Here is an 18445-nt window from a genome sequence, read left to right on the forward strand (position 1 = left end):
AATAAATACATCAATGGTAATATATTTCATTCGGGTTTCGATTCCTACAATTTAAGTAAATATCTTATTTTAATTCATATTTCTCATTCTGATTTCAGCTCATTCAAATTCTAATTTATCTCGATTGCAACTAATTCTTAATACTGATTAGTAAATGCATCATAAAAACATTTATTACATAAATATCCTTAAGTCAATCTTTTTCACAAACGCGCTTCCACTCCCCTATTAAGAGATATTTTTATTCTCCATATGCAATGTGACATTTTTTTAGTTGGCTAAGTCAATTTCTCGATCACTAATTATAAATTTGTTTCAAATTTTTTGAATATTGAATTTTATATGTCACTCATCTCTTCTTAGGATTATTTTTTTTTTTTTGGGATTTATGAAAGTGATTGAGAATAAAAATTTTGATTTTCAAATTAAAAAAACGAGCTTAAAAGTAGAAGGCAATTCAGATAAATTATAAGTTTAGAGTTGTAACCCTAAACCCTTATTAATGTTGTTATTATTTTTAAATTAATAGAAATAATGGAAGCATAACGGCTAGTGAAAAAAGCTTCACTCTGAATCTGACAGCAAATCTGCGATTTGACTTGAAAACAGAATATGAGGCAAGCTGAGCAGCAGCGGCAGCAGTCATGGAAGATCAGCGTCCATGCGGAATTCAAGAACTTCAATTTCAGATTAAAAGCAACAAAAATTTCACCCACTTGGAAATTCTATCGATTTTCTATCTTCCTCAAGCTCCACAATTTCCTTCTACAGCTCAGATCAGACTCTGAGACTCCTCCATTTCTCACCCGTCAACGCACAACTCTCAAATCCAGATTGCTCGCCGCCGTCCACAAACTCCGACCTCGTCGTTCAAAGAATCACCCTGTCACTGAAGTTAATTCTCCCATTGACCGATTAAAACATTTTGCTTCCAAGGTAATAACACTATAATTACCCCTTTTTTCCTCTTCTTTTGACCTATACTCTCGTATTATTATCATTATTATTTTATTTTGTAGGAGCCGGTCAGTAAAGGAGGATCTTTGGCTGTTGGGATTCTTGCATTTGTGTTTCAATCAATTTTTGAGGACCATCACAGAGGAATTATAGTTCGAAGCTCGTTTCTTTTGATTTGCTTTGCTGTACTGCTCGGGAAAAGCATACCTGAAAAATCTAGGACTGTGCTGACACTTTCAGTTGTTGCCATTGTAATTGCAACGGCAGTTCGTTCAGGTTTAGATTATAGGTTTATGAATTATGATTATCATCATCAAGACTGGATTTCCCAGCTTGTTCGGAAGGCATGGAGCAAAATTGATTTCCTGCAACATCTTTTATAGTCATGATTACGGGGTTGTATTTTTCCCATTGAGCTGCGAGAGCCTTGAGCACGAGTTGTATTTATGAACACTATTATGTATCATTTTGTACGCCGTCCACAGTCTAGAGTTCAAACATCCAATTAATATTTTCCTCATACCATGCAGACATCTCATTCATTCAATCACTGACACAGTTTTGCAAGTAAATATTATACAGAATTTGGTGGTTGTTGTATTTGATTGGATAAAATTTGAATTTGTCACATCTGGATCTACTCAAATTTCCACAAAGAAAAACCTTCGGCGCTCAGCTTCAGCCCACTTGTTTCTGTAACAGCTATAACTGGGCCGCCGTTACGGAGTAAGGTTTATGGCCCAGCCCGTGTCTATGGACAAACCTATGATTGTTTGGTTACACCTATTTCAAGATTCGTTTTCGGGATTATAACAGGGTATTGCCAGACATTTTAAAATTAGGAAAAATTATCAATGGTACACCCTTAGTTTATTATATTATCAAATTTATTATAATATTTTTAAGGTATATCAGTCATCTACCTTGAGTTGACAAAATGTATATGTTATCCACCAAACCGTTAGTTGCCGTTTAAATATGATGACATCAGAGGAGTAATGTGATATTTTCATATGATACAAGTGATAATTTTCAAGGGTAAAATCGTCAATTCGCTACAGTTCCATAAACTTTCAAACGACAGTTAATAGTTTAGTAGTCGATAAATAACTTTTATCAATTTATGGTAGACGATTGATACACTCTTAAAGTATTGTAGTATTTTTTTATAAAATCACAAATTTATGATATACAAATGATAATTTCTCTTAAGATTATATTCATCAAGTTTATGGTGTGATAATATCATTCATTTACTTAGAATATTAAAAATTTATCAACCAATTAATGAAAATTATTGGCTGCGGCAATAATTTCCTCCTTCATAAAAAATTTAATATGTTATTTATATGAGTAATACTATATTTACTCAGTTAATATATTTATTTTAATATCTCAACTAACTGTCATCAATAAAATGTCATTGTTGGATAAGAAATAAAAAAATAATAACCAACTATTACTAAAGTCAATCAAATAATATCACATCATTTTTTACATTAATTAGGATACAAATTAAATATCTTAACTAAATAAATATAGCATTATTGTTTTTAAAAGCATTTGTGCTGTAGTGACATTGTCAGGAAATTTAGAGTCTACTTGCAATTTTGATAAACATGAGGTGACTCGCGGATGATTTTTCCTTTTTCATTCCTTAATATAATATTTTAATTGATAGAAATTTGCAGACGAAATTTCATGAACCGGACGGTGGGAAGTGAATCTAAAGCTTAAAAAATGAACAGTCTAAAGCGAAAGAGCAATGAGGCCCACCAGTTTGTATTGATGATGGGAAATTCCGCCCACGCAAATGAGGCGCGTGACCCTCTACTCCTCAATCGATTGAAGGCAAAGTGGTTGATGTCAGTAGGTCCCACCAGGCCTTTTAGAAGTTACATGTTGGCCGTCGATCCTCCCGCCGCGCGCATATCTGACGGGTTTCGTTCACAGTCAAAGAGCTACCTCGATAGGTCCTTTTGACCACACCGGAAACATGCTTTTTTAATTACTTAATTTTCTAAAGTTTGACTGGATTGTCACCCCAATCGAGGTGCCCTGCGTTGAATATCGAGGTTCTGTGTGAATTGCCTATTATACCCTTGAAGTGTTTTCCATTTTACCACCCGAAGGGATCTAGAGGCTGGAAGTCTCTGTTCAAATTGTGATAATCTTATTTTATTATTTTTTAAAGGAGCCAACAATTTTATTAATTAATTAGGTTGCATACTAAATTGTGTGAGAAGTTTAAAAAATATGACATGAATTATGAGGTAAAATTATAGTGCAACTGCGGTACCATAACACAGTTGCACCAGTCATTGAATTTAGTTATAATTATCACCACAAGTTAGATCCAATGGTTAAAAACAACTGCAGTATGATAACACAGTTGCACCATAGTCGGACTCTAAATTATGTCACTTTAATGATATAATTGATGATTAACATTCAATTTTCCTTTGAAAATTTTGATGGCTCTAGGTTTGTATCATCATACTGTTGAATATACAGAAAATTGACATATAACTAATTTTAATTTATATAGCAGTGAATTGAAGCGAATTAAGCGTTTTTCAATTTTAATGGCCATATTTTTCTCTTTCTAAGTAACCGATCGGGTCAAAAAACAGCAACACCACAGTTCAAATTTCAAAAGTTGAACAAAATGGTAAATCCTTGCAATATGAAAACACCGTCAAGGGTAAACCCGTAAAACCAGCTTAGGAGAAAGCATTGCTGTTGAATGAACAGCATTATTAATGATATATTAATTAAAATTTAAATCCAGGGTTTGGTTGGTTTGTTTGACCACTGCTTAATTGGGCTCCATTCTTTGCTTTCTTTCCCTTTTGCTCCTTCTTTTGTTTACTTTTCTCTCTCTCTCTCCGAAAAATCAATTTCTCACTTCTCATCTTTGACTTGTTAAAGCCTTTTTCCTTTTCATCTAATCAAGCACCACAGGTTTTATTTTCGTTCCCAGTTTCGCCATTTTAGTCCTCCCTTTGTTGCTGCTGTTGTTGGACTTTTCTTTTATGAACTTCAATTTCAGGTATGATCAGTAATTTCTCTCCTTCTTCTTTTTTTGTTTCCCTTTGTTTGGTAGCTTATTTTCTGAAATTCCTTTACGTTGTGTTTAATTGGTGAGTTTTGTCAATTGGGTATTTATTTATTTTAAATAAAACCTGGGAGTTTCTTGTTTGAATTTTTGTCTTTGTTGTTTTGTGCGTAATGGAAGATTATTCAACAAGCTGATTGGTTGTGGTTGATGTATGAATTGCGTTTTTCTGCTGATTTTGGATCTGGGTATTTTCCTGGAAGTTTATTTTTTTATTTTGGTTTGGCGACGATTTTGTAACTTTATTGTCTTCTTTTGAAGGAGCATTAATGTTTTTTTCGGCTCAATCTTGAGTTGCAGCTATTTAATTTGTTTAGGTCAAAAGCAGATCATATTTGCCTTGATATGTGTATCTGATGATACGGCGAAGTTTTTTATTTTTGATTATTTGGAAATTTAGTTTTATAATTATAAAGGTTAGTTACCATGGAAATGTAAATGGATAACTTATTATACTTGAGTGGAATTTTGCATTAACTAGTCACCATGAGCTGCGCTACAAGTCTGAACCTATCAACTGACTCCTTATTATCTTTGCAAGAAGTAGGGCTTTTATTTATTTTTTATTTTTTTGTGGTACAGGTCTCTAAGTGAACATGTGTTTTTCAGTTAATATTATTGGCTAGTTGGGGAATTGGCTGATTAATTTTATTGGCAGATGTAAATCTTAGTGTGACTCAACTGTTTGTGTTGTTAGTTGATATTTTTGTTTACTAAGATTTGCTTGTTGCCTTTCGCAGCGGTTGTATTCTTTTGTTAATATGTTTATTGGAATTGCTAATGTCCGAGGCTTAGGTTGATATGTATGTTCTTTGCTTTCCTTTGGGCAGAAACGCGCTGAACCTTGATACATTCTGAAGTTTTGTACATAAGATGGGGTGTTTCACAGTTTTGAAAAGTAAAAAGAAGAAACCTGAGCAAACAGTTCACTTGAAACGGGTTAATCCTCAGGAGCATACTCCCACCACACTGCCCGAACCCCAAATCCCTACGCGATCATTGCAATCAGCACCTCCAAGCTTTAGGACCAGAGTGAAGCCTATTCCACTAAATAATACTACCAAAGCCACTAACAATAGAACACGGGCTTTATCTGCCCCTTCTAGTCTTGATGCGGCTGAAGCAGAGCAAGATGCACTTGCATCAGTTGAATTTGAAGAACAAGAAGAATCTAAGAGTCGAGCTGGATTGACGAAGGAACAACGGTCCTCAAGTCCACAACCTCTTCCACTTCCATCTCCTCATACTCAGAGTGCTGCCTCACTTAAGGCTACCGGAAGCTTTAAATCAGGGACTGCCAGTGGTCCTTTATTTGCTTCTGGACCTTTACCACTGCCTCCTACTGGAACTGGTACACTCCGAAACTTTCCACTCGACGAAGTAGCAGCTGCTTGCCATAATTTCTTTTCGGACCGATGCATTTCAGAAGGTCTATCCTCTGTAATGTATAGGGCTTCGTTTGGAGATGATGCTTCAACTTCAAAAAAGTTTGAAGCCACTGTTACTCGCCTTAATCCATCCAGCCAGGTAACATTTGAGCATATGGGTTTTTGGATGTATTCATGCATGTACCGCATAATTTTTCATTTGGTTCTTGGCCTTGCTGAATGGTTCCAGTTGAAGACTGAGAATTGTTTGAGACTTGGATGGTTGCTCTTTTTGTTGTTGTTGTATCATGTTTGCCTAATCATGCTATACATTCCCCTCAAATTTATGGAAACATTATTTTACATCTCATGATTTCTGTGTTCTTATAGGGTGTGAAGGAATTTATAAATGATGTAAACACGCTTGCATCTTTGCAACATCCAAATCTCTGTAAATTGCTTGGTTTTCATGCACGTGATGGATCGGACCAGAGAATGTTGATCTATGAGAGACTTTTTCATGGAAGCTTGGACCGTCTTATTTATGGGAGATCAGATGGGCCTCCAATTGATTGGAACACCAGGGTAAAAATTGCATTATGTGCTGCACAAGGTCTTACCTTCTTGCACGAAGAAGGGCCTTTTCAGGTAATTTTTTATTATTTTGAGATGATTAAAACTGAGTAAAATAAAGCATGTGTGCCTTGTATCTAGTAGTCTATTGTCCCTGGTAATGTGACTGGCGATTTGTACAGTTTTATCAGTCTATGTTTTATCTCTGTTACAACTTTTTACATTCTTTTGGATGTTCCAAGACAATTGCATAATGAATTCCATGTTCATCAGATAACTTGTTTCTTGGAATAGAAGAAAGGATTGCTTAAGTATTAGTCATTCTTTTTGTGTGTGTTATCAGTAGTTTAATATTGGTACTTGTGTGTTACTACTGATATATGTTTTTTTTTTGGGTTTACAGGCAATGTACAATGAATTTTCAACTGCCAACATACAAATTGACAAAGATTTTAGTGCGAAGCTTTCAGGATATGGTTGTGCTGGTCATATTCCTGAGACTGATATCTCTAATAGTTCGGTGGTAAGTGTAACTAGATCTTCAATTTTCAACTGTTCTGTAATATCATAGACTTTTGTCACTATCTGTTAGTTTGTTAGAGCTGATAAAAAATTTAATCTTTTTTCTCTATAAAGGCTGCGGCAAATCTTTCAGTAGAGACATTGGAGAGAGGACTGCTGACTCCTAAGAGCAATGTTTGGAGTTTTGGAATTGTTCTTCTTGAGCTTCTCACAGGCCGCAAGAATCTTGACAGCCGCCATCCCAAGGAAGAAAGGAACTTGGTTAAGTGGAGCCGGCCTTTCCTGGCTGATGACTGCCGACTCTCACTCATCATGGATCCTCAGCTAAAGGGCCGCTTCCCATTGAAAGCAGCCAGGACAGTGGCTGATATTGCTCTAAGGTGTCTACAAAAGGAACCATCAGAACGACCTACCATGAGAAGCATCATTGATAATCTCAAAACCATACAAGACGTGAAATACCATTGCCGCTATCCTCTGCAAGAGCCAGCAGTAATTGCGGGTAAACAAATGTCACGATCACCAAGTCTCAACGGGATCATTGCCCCGGCCCCTAGATTAAGTTTTTCACCATCTCCACCATCAGGAGCCCGAGCATCTTTTTCTCCGACAAGACCACTTGCTCTGCCATTGTCTCTTCCACCGCGAGCTTGCTCCACCACTGTCACCTTTGAGGAACTAGATAGGCAAGAAAGTCGGAAATCATCATCGTCAACTGTTCGACGGGCCAGTGTTGAAGGATTTTGAGTGTTTATAATATGCATTTTTTCATTTGTTCTTTTGTTCTATTTTGGTTGTTCAACACATATATAGAAGATAAAGGATGTGGTGGTGCTTCCACCTTTGCCTTCCCTCGTGATTGATGAAATTGAGAGGATGGCATTTTGTAGATAAGGGTGTAATGTAAGCTTAGTTTGCTTCAATCCAGATGCCATCTACATAAGAGCTTTTTTATTCTCTTTCGCTCTTGAATTTATTCCCAGTTCACAAAGAGTCGATTCTCTTTTGTTCGTTCAAGTTTGATGACTACTGACTCAAAATTGTACATTAACCCAATTACTAGTAAATGAAAATCGTGTTCTCGGTTTAGATATGATTGATTATTTTTAATATCATTAAACGAACAAAAAAAACTTTTTTAATACAAAAATAAAATATAAATATTATTTTCATTTTTCTCTTAACCATGATTCATTGATTTGGCTATACAAAGAGCGCCAACTGAAACGGTACGTTTTGTACGGCACACACCTTTAGTGCTCTCTTCCCTCCCAAATCAATTCGCTCATTTGTTTCAGAACAAACCTTTTAGTGCTCCCTTCCCTCACATATTAATTCACCCATTTGTTTCAGAAAAAAAAAGAAAAAATCACTCGCCCTGTATTTGAGAAAGAGAGAGAAAAAGTGCGCTGGGGTTTTGCTTCTCATAGATTGTGTGTGGGGGTACATGCGTCTTCATTTTTGTATGAGCAGGTTCGTTTCTTTGCTTCGTAATCTATTCATTTTTCTACTTGCTTTGCTTGCTGACAATTGAAGCTTAAAAAAAGAAACAAAAAAACTTGTTTAGTTATGACATTTTATCCCACATTATCTTTTCTCTTTTGTGGTTTCTTGAAGAACCCATTTGGAACCCTCCAAAAACCCTTTGTTTTTTTCTACTTTTTTTAACACTTAATCTTTATCTTTATATCTTATCAGGTTAGTTAACAAATTTTCATGATGAATACTGAATCACATTCCACCGAAAGAAATTCCACAAGTCTTGAAGAAGATAGGATTAGCTGTTTACCTGATGAAATCCTTCGTCACATCCTTTCATTTCTTCCCACAAAGAATGCTGTGGCAACTTGCGTTTTATCCTCAAAATGGAGGCTTGTCTGGGCATTGCTCCCTAATCTTTGCTTTGACGACAGGTTATGCTTAATGTATGAAAATACTCGTGCTTTGACAGAAGATGCTTCGACTAGGTTTGAAGACTTTGTAAATCGGGTGATTCTTTGTGATTTGGGAAAGATTAACAAGTTTTCTCTCCGTTGTTCCCGGCTCATAAATTTTTCACGTTTGAAATCCTGGGTTTCTTGTGCGGTTATGCGTAATGTTGTTGAGATTGAACTTAATCTTGACAATTACAAACATATTAAAGAGGCTATTGAGTTGCCTGAAAGCATTTACACTTCCAGAGCACTTGAAGTTGTTAAACTGAATTTGAAATTTTTTATCAAGAACCCTCCTCCTGGAAATTTTTTTCCAAGTGTCAAGACTCTTCAGGTTGCATTAAATAATCTTGATAAGAACTTCCCTGAGTGGCTCTTTTCCAATTGCCCTGTACTTGAATATTTGTCAATTAAGGGATATTTGTATGTTGGTGATTTGGTGACTTTAAATATTTCATCCCTTACTTTGAAGAGGTTAACATTAGAATTAGTAGATTGTGCGGGTTCTGATACAGAACTCGAAGTTGTGATTAGGGCCCCAAATCTTGAATACCTCTACATTAAGGATTATCTCCCAGTATCATATACGGTGGATGAACTACATTCTTTAACTAAAGCAGTTGTTGATATTGACTGTGAGTACATTGGAGAGTTTCAATCAATTGACATTGTGGCGCAAGGAGTGGTACAGCTTCTCAGAGGTGTTAATAATACCAAATTTTTGTCCTGGGCTAAGGGCATTCTGTATGTAAGTTTTACCCCAAAATACCCTGCTCTATAATGTTTTGAGCCTCTGCTATACTTATTCATGTTTTTTTTTTCTCCTTAAAAATATTTGATCCCATCTTGTAGTGAATCATTATTTTTGAAACTGACAGATTTATAATTTTATTTCTCCAGAAAAAAACATTAACAGGAAGTTCTATTTCCCCTTGATTGCTTCTCAATTATTGTTTTTTCTTCCTTCATTGAAGGCTCTTGTATTCGCTAGGCAGATTGAGGATTTCTTTCCGACATTTCCCTTTCTGACCCGTTTTGCATTGGAGGTTGACGATTCTGGATGGCATCTACTTCCTCTCATCTTCAGCAGAATGCCTAATTTGGAGTCACTTGTCTTTGAGGTTGACGAGGTGAGAATGTGATGAGCTTTTTCATGAACGGTTACTCAAATTTTTTTTGCCTCTGATGTTTATTTTTCTGTAATCAGGATACTGATTTTGATTGTTGGTGGGCTGAAGAACCATTGTCTTTGCCTGATTGTTTTCTGCCACATGTCAAGACAATTGAAATGAGGGGATTTGCGGGTCGGAAAAATGAACTGAAATTGATCAAATTCTTGTTAAAGAATTGTGAAGTTTTGAATACAATGATAATTAAATTTCAGAAAAAGCGGGTTCAGAAGATGGTTTTGATGGAAAAGCTTTGTAAGAAATTGTCAGTGTTTAGAAGAGTCTCCAAGACTTGTCAAATTATAGTCCTTTGAGAGTTTTCAATTTAGGCCTCCACTGGTTTTTGTTTTGTGAAGATTTAGATGTATGGATGCTCTCTGTTGAAGCTATGCTGAAGAACATGGATCTGATTTCTTCAAATATTTGCTGATAATATACTTTTTAATTTTGAGATGCAAAAGGCATTCCTTGTATTGCTTTCATCTTTAGAAGTTTCTACTTGTAGGTTATTCTTGTGTGTCTGAAGTTTGCAGCCGGATTATCAATATTCTGTCTGTAGAGCAGCTTCAATTGCGTTTGAAACATAAAATGACGTTACCAGTTTAGATATACTGTATATTTTTTGCCTTTCTAGTTTCTAACATAAACAGTTTCAAAGTTATGCTGAAAAATCCTTGCATATTAAAAAATCATGTATATATGCATGCAATCTGTGGTATCAGTTAGGATTTCGAGTGTCTATGATATGCATTTTTTCATTTGTTTCTTTTGCTCATTCTTTTGGTGATTTGAACACATATGTAGAAGGATAAAAGCTGCGGTGCTTCCACACTGTCTTCTCTCAAGATGTTGAAATTGAGATAATGGTAACTTATAGATAAGATTTTTCATATATACACTCTCTCATAATCCTTCTCACAGATTTGGTATCAGGAAACAGAAAAAAATGTGAGTGCTCTTTGTTGGAACTATGCTGAAGAAAATGATTTCTGGATGATATACTTGTGTTTCTTATGATGCAAATACATTATCTACTTTATTATCTCAATTTGTTAAGATTCCATTAAAATTGGTAATTTCTTGTGGAGCAGCAGAATGAGAATGATTTGTCAGCAGAGCAGCTACAAATATAACTTGGTTTCAAATATAGAAATGCTGAAACCCACAGTTTTTGAAATTATATTGATACTATACAAGCAAAAGTGAAGATATTAGATAGCATGCATTTTTTGTTCCTGTCTGAGGATCAATCAAAACGGTCCAACAAAGTTAGTAAGAGTTAATAACTAAAAAGAAGGAAAAGAAAAAGGACAAAACTAGACTGTTCATTCATTTTATACATAGTTCGTGAAGCCTTTATGAAACTATGATCTATGGATAGCGATGCCCTCTTATTCACAGAATCACGAAAGCTTCAATTTACAAGTGTGTTGAAAGATGTCCTCAATCCTTTTGATGTTTGAAGCCTTACAAATGGGAAGCCTGAATGATGTGTTGCTTACACATTGCCACAAGAATTTCTAATATATGAATATGGTTTAGTTTAATAAATGCAATTTATGAGTCAGAAAAGATTTTAATAACAAATAAAATTGTAAGATTGCATATTATTTTTCTAAAGAATTGAACATACATTCTAACGACTTTGGTTCGACCAAATCAAATGGAACCGAGCATATAAATATGTACTTGCAACAAATACTATCCCTGAAATCCACAGTTTTGAAATTAATCATTATACTGATAAAACAAAGCTCATTAATTCAGTTTTTATGATTAGAAATGTCCTCATTCACAAAAACTTTGAATTTACATGTGCGGTGAAGAGATGTCCTCAATCTGTTGACTGTTGGGAGTAAAATTACAAAAATGGCTTTAAATTAGGACCATTATTATAAAAGGACGCCATATAACATTTTCCAAATTTAGTAGTTAAAATAAGCAATTAAAGCATAGATACTCATAAATAATTTTCCATTTTGTTTTGGTGATTGAATATAATTTTGGTTTAGACAAGCAGAAGGGATTTCAACACTTAAATTTGTAATTGATGAGAGAGAATTTAAATAACTTGCAATAGATTTTATTTGATGTTATTAATTAATTAGTAAAAAGAAGAATTTTGTATACTCTTCAATAAAAGCATTGAATGACGAATCATTGATTTTGCAATTATATCTGTGTGTGTGTGTATAAAAATCCTCTGCTTCCAACTACAAATTACCTCAGGAAATTAATCATGATACCATCTTTATTTGAGTGAACTAGAAGTACTTGTTAAAAAGACACTAATTTATTTGTTGCACCAATATGTTTGCTCTCGGTATCATGAAACCTTAAAAATGTGTATCCTCTTGGTTGAAATTACGTTGAAGGAGAATCTGATTTCTTGACATAAAGTTTCGATGAACTTGGTAATTCTTGTGCATCCAACTCGGTTGAGAATTTTGTTTATTGGGCGCTTCTCCATCGTAACTCAGGAAAGATTAATTAGCAAGTTTCATCTCCATTGTTCCAAGCCCAGAGATGTGTCTCGTTTTGAAATCCTGGGTTTCTCGTGCTATTATGCGAAATGCTTGTGATATTGAACTTTTAATCTTGACAATGACAAGTCAATTGAATTGCCCATGAGCATTTACGTACTCTTCCGTAGCACTTGAAGTCCTTGAACTGAATTTGAATTTTTTCATCAAGACCCCTCCCTCCGGAATTTGTTTTCCAAGTGTCAAGATTCTTCATGTTTCAGTACGTAATCATATGATAAAAAGTTGACTGAGACGTTATTTTCTAATTGTTCCGGCGCTTGAAGTTTTAAAGATAAGGGGATATTCAAGTCATTGAACTTAATCTGAAGTGGTTAACATTAGTATTTGAAGACCTTGGGAAACAATCTTCATAAACAAAGCACAAAGTTGCGATCAGGCCGCCAAATCTTTAGCACCTTTACATCAAGAATCTCTGGCGCAAGATGCCGAAGAAGATCAACCTAATTTCATAAAACGTTTTCCTGACGAGATGCTTATGGCTTTTGTGATGGGATGCACGTCTTCTCTTTGTTTTCCCTTGAGAAGTTTCTTTTGAAGTGGTAATTTTCTGCGCCGAAGGTTTGAGTTTATATACATAATGAAGTGATAGGCATCGGCAAATCATTTGCAGGATGAGAATCGGTATTTATTTATTGTTTACAAAGCAGCCTCGATTGGGTCTGAAGTGTGGAAGAACATTGCCAAGTTCTGATACACTGTTTGCTCTCTGGCGAGGTTATGTAGACAATGAAATTGCCCTGATGGAAATTTGTAGACAGAGAGCTTCTTGTAATTAAATGAATTAAATATTTTGAACTAATTGTATTCTATCTAATTTATTCAAATAAATGAAATTTATTAATCTACTTATTACAAAGATATATTAAATTTCTCCAAAAATATAATATTAAATTTTTTAAACTAATAATACAATTTTTATGAAGACCTCTTAGAAATTAGTACATAATATTTTAATTGAGTTGGACTATTGACACCCCTTCAATTTTAGTTTCCTTGCACAATATAAATTTTTTAATTATCATTAAAATAATTTGAATCTAAGAATTAATCCTCTACGCCAAAACGAAATTCTTGTAATTAAGCATAACAACTTAATTAAGATACAACACAGTAAAAAAAAAATTAAATAAAATTTTATCCCACTGAAAATAAATTTTTAAGGATTTCAAACTAATTTTGAATCCAAAATTTATAGGTAGGATAGAATTGTATTAAACCCATAAAATATGCGTTATTTTCTAAGTATAATGTTCTTCTTGCTTTTTTTTCTTCAGATTTTTTATTTAGAAATTAAATAATAAAGGAAGTTTGAAGAGAGGAATACAAATATTAAGAATGAAAGAGTGAGAAAATTATTAGAAATTGAAAGATTCATAAATGAAAAGAGTGTTGATTTAAAAAAAATTGATATTTTTGGCATTAAATGTGATATAATTAAAAAAAATAGTTTCAATAAAATATTGGAGTTGGAGGGGTACTAATAGTCCGACTCTTTGAATTTTGTTGCATGTTACTGTAAAATTAATCTATAGTGATATTCTATACAAGAATAACCTTCATGTAACCCCGTGCATCTAAAGCCCCCTTTACCAAGATCAATGTAGTTGTATGTAAACCTAGAGCAATAGCATGATGAACCAAAAAGTCTCCAGGGCCTATTGTTAAGAATAGAGAATTACTATTCTCATTAACAGCACTTAACCAGCCAGGCAACCATATGCTTCGACCCGCATTGAATGCAGGGCCATCCGTTGAAGATAAAAGTACATCGAATCCATATGAAGTTTTACCATGAGCAGATTGTATCCATTGGGCAAATATCGGTTCGATCAAGATTTGTGACTTAATAAACTTGCTTCCACATAGTAATAATTTTTTTTATGTTGTAGAGTATATATATCTTTTTACATTAAAGGATTAGGATAGAGTAAAATATTTCTCTAAAGTTATTTGGTACTGTGATTTATTCTGTAAAGTTGTTACCAAATTATTGTATACGATTTATAGAATTTACATTGAGAGAAAAACAGTAAAGAAAATGCAAATATTTAGACTTTTAGAATTACTTGCATATTCCTAATGCCACATAAATATATGTATTATTCTTTTGAAACTATGTCTATTCCTTTTATAATATCTATACATTGGATTTGATATTAATTATTAATGTAATGTATTCTTTACTTTCATTTTACTTGCACCAAGGATAATTAAGTCAAAATAATAATTTTGTAACTACACCCTCAATTGAGTTATAATCTCCTTACAATAATAAAATTATTTAGTCCCAACATTATGATTATAGATAGATTTTATTGTATTATATGTAATAAGTGGTATGGTCTCATATGAAATTACAATGACTTTTCGATATTGTATTTTCCTAAATATTTGAGATTTATTAATTTAACAAAATATTATTGAATCAAAGTTATTAATATACTGAGCATTACTTCAATTTATATGTCGAAATGTACATCTCATCCCTTGAAGTATTAGCAATCACAGTCTTATGTAGCATAAGTCAATATAATTTTGTACACATATAAGATATTACACTTGCCTTAATAATAATAATAATAATGATAATTTTTTTATTGGATCTTTTGCTCTTTATCAAGTCAGGTTTAGATGTAAAATATTATCACCTCCAAAAGTTACTGGTGTGCTTGGCACAACACATTACATGTACTTACATTAACTAATGCAATACAATCCAATGTTTAGTAAATATTTTTGTTCACATCATGGCATATAATAATGCACTATAATGTGAACAGTGATACATAAAGCAAACTCAAGGGAGAAGTTGGATTTGTGTAGTGTTGCACTATTCACATTATTTTTTTTAGTTCTTTAATTAAAATAATAAAGCTAAATAAAAATTTATGATATTAAATAAAATTAAAACTCAAATACGCTATTGTTGGTGTTGATGAAATGCTAGCAACAATTTGAAAGCGGCCATTGGACAGTCGCCGCTCGACGATGGTCGCTGCATAACATCATGGTTTGAACTAAAATTTAATATCATTAGAAACCTTATAGTTAGGGCTACACAATACTGCAATTATTTCCAACAAAAAAGTATCCAATTGTCATAAATTTACAGTAAAAATTGTGAAAATTGAAAATTTGACCATAGATCAACGACATGTGATGATCTATGGCAAATGATAAATCTTTTGCCAGTAATAGTTACACTGTCCTGACAATAAAGATTCTAATAATATTAAATAAAGTTCAAATAACATAAAGTACGACATCTAGTGGCAACACACGATGACTTGTGGTGGCTGGCAATGAAAATTATTTATTTTAATTATAAAAATTTTAATTATTAACTGAATATAAATAATAATAAAATATAAATAAATGTTAAATTATAAAGCTTAATATAGTAGAAATGCAATGTAACATAATGCAATATAATATAGTCTGTCAAATGCACTCATAATGTTATGATAGCTGTATTATAATTTATCAGGGTGTATTTAGAAAATAATTGAATTTTAATTTTAGTAATTGGGTGAGGTATGCAAACTTAAAGCCTAAGCTTGGGCCTTAACTTTTGATAAATTGTAGTTACTTTTTGTGCAACAAAGAAAAAATTTTCCGAATAGATGTAACATTTAACCACAATCTTGTTACCATTTTATATACCTACTAGTGACCTGCTATGTTGGATTACTTAGCACTAAATCCGCATAATAACAACTGCCCTTAAATAAAAAGGTGCTACTTTTATTCCTTAGAGTATGTTTAACATCCCTCATAATATCAAATTTTAATACACTATAATACAATATAATTAATACAATACAATATATCAAACGCATCCTTGATGCGAGACCAACATCAGTTAGCAGCTGTTACTTATAGAAAATTGCGTCACTTCTATTCTCATAAGCTTTTAGAGCTTCATCCTTAGATCGAGTTCTCCTTGTTCTTCAGGTATATTTTCTCACTTATTATATTAAAAATCGATTGAAATGGGGAATTTGTTTTTCTTAGGATTGAGTTTCACACAATTTTGCATAACTCATTCTATTGATATATCATAAGTCAATTTAAAATGAAATCTACTTGCTTTTCGTTATTGAAAAATTCTTACAAAGGTTATTTATTGCTTTCTTTTTTATAATTCTTATTTAAATTTGTTGCACTTTGGCATAGAATGGTCTATTCTTAATTTAGAAGTTTTCTTTTGTAAGTAATAGGTATTGAAAAATTATCCATTGTAACTCTAGCCTATATCATTTCCTTCTTGCCGGACAAGGAGATTCTAAGTATTTTTCTCTCATCTCACTGGCAGAAAAGAGTTTAGAAAGTTAACGATAGAATCAGTGGATCACCTTATGACATTTTGGGACTGATTCTTTCATCTATGTCAGCCATAGAGACTGTAAGAACATGCATACTATTTAAACATTTAAAAGTAGACTATTACGAGATTAGAAGCTACAACCTTGTGCCAAACGGTGTTAGAGTTGTGCTTGGCATCTCTCAAAACTCTCTATACAAGCTCGTTTAATTTTAAAGGAGGTGAGATTTTTACCACAATAGTAGAGTTTGAAACAGTTCTCCACACTTGTAATTGTGATATTAAGATTTTTGAAGAGGTTCATTAGCATTAATCATTAAACTTCTTAAAAGCTTCCAAAAAAAAATGGTGTTAGAGTTGTACTTGCCATCTCTCAAAACTCTCCTTACGAGCTCGTCAAGTGCTCTAATGTCACATCATGTAGGTTCCACTCTTTTAGGTACAAGGGTTGACAAGTGAGATGAATAGATAGTTACTCACACCCCTAAGTGTTCGTACTTAGTGGAATGGTGTCTGCACACTGATTTGCATGTATATTTTCTCTCTTGAAAGAAAGAATGAGTAAGCATGGAGTTAGGGTGATATTATGCAAGGTGGTATACATGTTTTCTTAGTAGAGGTGCACATTTGCGACGCACACTTTTCATGCACGAGGATGTGCATACTAATAGCGGTAGAAGTATACTATGAACCGCAATTATGATGTATTGTATGATAATATTGTGCTGATCGTGGAAGAAATACTTTACGGGTGCATGTGTGGAGTATAATGGTGCTAAACCTTTTAGAGTACAGGTAGGCCTTATTTCTCCAAAAAGGTCCATAGTTTTGTTGATAATTTTCTTCCAACTTTTACTTACAGTTCATATCAAGGCTAAGAATCTTGAACGACTCTATGTTAAAATCTTGAACGACCCTATGTTAAGAATTCAACGTTGGTAAACTACTTTATTCATGAGGATCACTTTTTGAAAGAGGTTTCACTTGATTTCTCGTATACATGAGACCAGCATGTCCAGATTCAATGGGTGCAACGATTTTTCCTTAGCATCACTACTGTCATGTGGTTGAACCTGTGTGAGGATGCCCTGTCTGGAAGTAGTCCCTTACTCCTCTCCATATATTGTTTTTTTAACTTTCTGCATTGTTTTCTTATTTTTTAAACTATTTTCATTTTGTTTCCCATTAAGGTCCTTAGTTTTGTTGATAATTGGCTTCCAAACTTCAATGATCTGACACATTTGCATGTGTCGATTAAAGAGGCTGGATTGCCTATGCTTGCCACCATCTTGCATCAATCCCCTAGGTTGAAAGTAATGGTAAGAATGCAGTGATGTCTTTATTTTTTTAAGCAACGTGTGATTAGTTTGCATCGATCACCTAGGTTGAAAGTAATGGTAAGAATGTGGTAATGTCTTTATTCTTTTAAGCAACTTGTGACTAGCCTTTTATCTTTGTTTTCTTTGTTCAGACAAGTCTTCTTGAATTTTCTAATCGTGATCAAATCCTCTGGATGGAGCCAGCAAAAGTCCATTATTGTCTGAAGGCAAGTCTGAAAAAAATTAAAATTCAAGGTTGCACTAGTAGGATTGCTGAAGTGAAAATGATTGAATACATTCTGAAGAAGGCATAAGTCTTAGAGATGATGGTCATCAAGTTTAATTCTGAAGGTGGGGAGATTCCTGCCATGATATTAGAGTTTGAAAGAGCTTCACACGCGTGTGATATTGAGATTTTTGAAGATGGTCATCAGCGTTAATCGTTAGACTTCATAGGAGCTTGCAGGAAGAAAAACAATGAATCTAACAGGAGACCATGTTTGTTGGGTGCTGAATTTGCTCCTAGGTTGGCTGATTTTAGATTGTTGGCTAAGATCTTGTCCGAACTGTCTTTTTCTGAATTTGCTCCTACGTTGGCTGACAATTTGCTTCACGA

The 18445-nt window shown here is 33.7% G+C and overlaps 3 protein-coding genes across 4 annotated transcripts; all 3 read left to right on the forward strand.

Annotated features, from left to right (window-relative positions):
* The first annotated feature begins 373 nt into the window (after positions 1-373).
* On the forward strand, positions 374-1441 carry LOC102625822 (uncharacterized). Its single transcript, XM_006481123.4, has 2 exons — positions 374-936; positions 1020-1441. Exons 1-2 carry the CDS (start codon positions 613-615, stop codon positions 1338-1340), a joined length of 645 nt encoding a protein of 214 aa, XP_006481186.1. The 5' UTR covers positions 374-612; the 3' UTR covers positions 1341-1441.
* Positions 1442-3784: 2343 nt separating this feature from the next.
* On the forward strand, positions 3785-7494 carry LOC102626110 (probable serine/threonine-protein kinase PBL1). Of its 2 annotated transcripts, none has more exons than XM_006481124.4 (5): positions 3785-4009; positions 4906-5602; positions 5833-6090; positions 6419-6538; positions 6652-7494. In XM_006481124.4, the coding sequence occupies exons 2-5, from the start codon at positions 4949-4951 to the stop codon at positions 7282-7284; spliced, it is 1665 nt and encodes a 554-aa protein (XP_006481187.1). In that variant the 5' UTR covers positions 3785-4009; positions 4906-4948; the 3' UTR covers positions 7285-7494. The 2 variants fall into 2 exon arrangements, with proteins under 2 accessions (XP_006481187.1, XP_006481188.1); XM_006481125.3 differs by lacking the exon at positions 3785-4009 and adding an exon at positions 4079-4100.
* Positions 7495-7758: 264 nt separating this feature from the next.
* On the forward strand, positions 7759-10287 carry LOC102621580 (F-box/LRR-repeat protein At4g14103-like). Its single transcript, XM_025099859.2, has 4 exons — positions 7759-8010; positions 8236-9219; positions 9446-9601; positions 9679-10287. The coding sequence occupies exons 2-4, from the start codon at positions 8254-8256 to the stop codon at positions 9952-9954; spliced, it is 1398 nt and encodes a 465-aa protein (XP_024955627.1). The 5' UTR covers positions 7759-8010; positions 8236-8253; the 3' UTR covers positions 9955-10287.
* Positions 10288-18445: the final 8158 nt, after the last annotated feature.

This window comes from Citrus sinensis, chromosome 6, assembly GCF_022201045.2.
Source record: "Citrus sinensis cultivar Valencia sweet orange chromosome 6, DVS_A1.0, whole genome shotgun sequence".
In the NCBI taxonomy this organism is placed as follows: Eukaryota; Viridiplantae; Streptophyta; class Magnoliopsida; order Sapindales; family Rutaceae; genus Citrus; species Citrus sinensis.

Coding starts and splice junctions, on each gene's coding strand:
- LOC102625822 (XM_006481123.4), top strand. CDS start 613: ATGAGGCAAGCTGAGCAGCAGCGGCAGCAGTCATGGAAGATCAGCGTC. Junction 937..1,019: donor TAAAACATTTTGCTTCCAAG/GTAATAACACTA, acceptor TTTATTTTGTAG/GAGCCGGTCAGTAAAGGAGG.
- LOC102626110 (XM_006481124.4), top strand. CDS start 4,949: ATGGGGTGTTTCACAGTTTTGAAAAGTAAAAAGAAGAAACCTGAGCAA. Junction 6,091..6,418: donor ACGAAGAAGGGCCTTTTCAG/GTAATTTTTTAT, acceptor TTGGGTTTACAG/GCAATGTACAATGAATTTTC. Junction 6,539..6,651: donor ATATCTCTAATAGTTCGGTG/GTAAGTGTAACT, acceptor TTCTCTATAAAG/GCTGCGGCAAATCTTTCAGT.
- LOC102621580 (XM_025099859.2), top strand. CDS start 8,254: ATGATGAATACTGAATCACATTCCACCGAAAGAAATTCCACAAGTCTT. Junction 9,220..9,445: donor GGGCTAAGGGCATTCTGTAT/GTAAGTTTTACC, acceptor CCTTCATTGAAG/GCTCTTGTATTCGCTAGGCA. Junction 9,602..9,678: donor TTGTCTTTGAGGTTGACGAG/GTGAGAATGTGA, acceptor TTCTGTAATCAG/GATACTGATTTTGATTGTTG.